The sequence below is a fragment of the Nematolebias whitei genome, chromosome 4 (genome assembly GCF_014905685.2).
Source record: "Nematolebias whitei isolate Nwh7 chromosome 4, NemWhi1, whole genome shotgun sequence".
NCBI lineage: Eukaryota > Metazoa > Chordata > Actinopteri > Cyprinodontiformes > Rivulidae > Nematolebias > Nematolebias whitei.
The window spans coordinates 20,853,272-20,856,137 of NC_056501.1; the positions used below are offsets into that span (position 1 = coordinate 20,853,272).

General features: G+C 39.0%; 1 protein-coding gene across 1 annotated transcript; it reads left to right on the plus strand.

The window, feature by feature from the left end:
- Positions 1–1,060: 1,060 nt before the first annotated feature.
- Positions 1,061–2,866, plus strand: LOC119408728 (protocadherin alpha-6-like; the record flags this gene model as incomplete). The annotated part of the gene is made up of 1 exon (XM_037675569.1): positions 1,061–2,866. A coding segment is annotated over exon 1 (1,806 nt), but the record flags the coding sequence as incomplete, so codon positions are not given.

Sequence of the window (2,866 nt, forward strand, 5' to 3'; positions counted from 1 at the left end):
ACACACTGGTCTTACCTGACAGGAGGAAAACATCTGAGGAGGTAGGATATGGCTTTTTATTGGAAACCATCTGTTGCAAAATCTCGTCAAACGTTTATTGTTTGCAACCTGCAATCATCTTTTTGTTCTCTGCTACTGCTTTGGTTCTGGCTGTAAAGTGACGCTGTCGGTGTTGAGCCTCTTCATTTTTTTTTTTTTTTTTTTGCTTTAAAAACTAATTATACTTTTTCCCTAGTGATTTTTAGCAAGTAGTTCATTTAAGAGCATTAACATGTTAGTAATAATATTAACATCTTTGTCTGAACTCCGGGGTGTTTTCATAAACGGACGTCTCAAACATTTTCCCCACGAGCGGGTTATAGGCCATCACTGTCCATGGTTCTGAATTCTTTAACTCTAGTAACTTTTTAAGATACTTATAAAGCTTTTGTTGTTGTTGTTGTTTTTGCAATATTATTATTATTAATAATAATAATAATAATAATAATAATAATAATAATAATAATAGTAATAATATTAATAATAATAATTTTAATATAACTTCTTATACGAGCTTTCACCACCAGTATTTTTTTTATTATGTCAGACATTTTTTTTTATTTTTATTATATTTTCCCCTTTTTCATGCGGTTTCTGCTTCTTCAGGTTATCACCGCAGACTCAACCTCCTTCATCTCAGTACCTTAAAAGCATTCTCTGTCCTCTCTGCAGCTACCTCCATGTTTAAACTTCCTCTCTAACTCATATTTATAGTCGTGTTTTCCTGTGAGCTCGTTTTCCACTCATTCATCGCTCTGACACGTTTTGTTGTTTTAAATTTTAGTGGATGTGAGTGGAAATCTGTAAATTACACAGCCTTATTGTGCCTTACATCTTTTCCGTTGAACATACTCTGGGTGTCACTGCAATACTGAGAACGGATGATGTTTCCTCCCTGCAAAAGTCTTTGTTCTGCGTGTTAAAGCAGAAATGCGTCTGACGTCGAGCAATCTGCAGCTGCAGCATCGTTCCGCGATAAATCACTTTTAATTTCCATTCCAGTTCTTTATGTCACGAAAGGATGGGTAACTATATGCAAAGCAGAAGAAAATGCAATTTATTTTGGCTGCATGTATTTATTTGTCTTCTCGTCGGAAAGCGGGGCTTTGCTCAGATACGATACTCCGTACCGGAGGAGGTGAAAGAAGGATCTGTTGTTGCGAATCTCGCCAAGGATCTTGGCCTGGATCTCTCGCTGCTACCTGATCGACGTTTTCGGCTCGTCTCCGGATCCAAGGACACACTTTTTGATGTGAACCAGGACAGCGGGGATCTCTTTGTCCGGAAGAAAATCGACAGGGAGGAGCTTTGCCAGGGGAGCGCTGCATGTTTAGTGGAGCTAAAAATCCTGGTGGAAAATCCTTTGGAGATGCACTACGTGGCTGTAGAAATCACAGATGTAAATGATCATTCACCTAGGTTTCCCAAAGAAGAACAAGCGTTTAAAATATTCGAGCAAACGTCACCAGGGAGGCGATTTCAGCTGCACGCTGCTCGTGATCCAGATGCAGGCTCTAACTCAATACGTACGTACACACTAACACCGAATGAACACTTTGAGATAGATGTCCGTCAAAGCGACGGGGATAAAACACCATTTCTGGTGCTGAAGAAATCTTTAGACAGAGAGCAGAGTAATAACCATCCATTGGTGGTCACAGCTGTAGATGGAGGGAAACCTCCGAGATCAGGAACATTGAATGTCTCTGTTATTGTTCTGGACAGTAATGATAACCGTCCTAAATTTAGTAAAGAAACCTATCAAATTGAAGTACAAGAAAATCCAATAATTGGCAGCACAATATTTAAAATAACCGCAACTGACCCAGATGAGGGTTTGAATAGCGAAATCGAATACAGTTTTGGAAAGACACTGAACGAACGAGTCTATGATAATTTTGATTTGGATAAAATTACAGGTGAGATAAGAATCAAAGGTGCTGTCGATTATGAGGAAACCAGCATTTATAAACTGGACATTGAGGCGTTAGATAAAGGGACACCTCCACTAACAGGTGAGTGTAGACTCATCATAAACATAAAAGATATGAATGATAATCCACCTGAGATTGAAGTCACATCACTGTCAAATTCAGTGTCTGAAGACTCAAAGCCTGGCACAGTTATTTCACTGCTTATTGTGACAGATACAGACTCTGGAGTTAATGGGAAAATAATTACAAGCATTACCTCAGATGGGCCCTTTGAACTTAAACCTTCATATAAGGAAAACATTTACTCAGTTGTCACTAAAGGTAGATTAGATAGAGAAACTGTGTCACAGTATGACATAACAATAAAAGCCACTGACTGTGGGGAACCGCCTTTATCAGCTTTTAATACATTTAGCATTAAGATATCTGATGTAAATGATAACAGTCCACATTTCTCAGAAAACCCAATAAACTATTACTTCAAAGAAAACAACATTGCGGGAAATGCAATATTATCTGTTAGAGCAACAGACAGAGATGCAAATGAAAATGCAGCTATTTCATATCACATTGTTAGAGAAGGAAAAGCAAATGATGTGTTATCCTTCCTAAATATAAACTCGGATACAGGACAAATAACTGCGCTGAAGAGTTTTGACTTTGAAACATTGAAAACTTTCCAGCTCCAAGTTGTGGCCACAGATTCTGGAGCTCCGTCTCTGAGCAGCAACGTGACAGTGAACGTGTTCATTCTGGATCAGAACGACAACTCTCCAGTCATCCTGTATCCAGTCAGCTCCAATGGTTCTGCTGAAGGTGTGGAGGAGATTCCCCGCAACGTGCACACAGGACACTTGGTGACTAAAGTCAGAGCCTATGATGCTGATATAGGA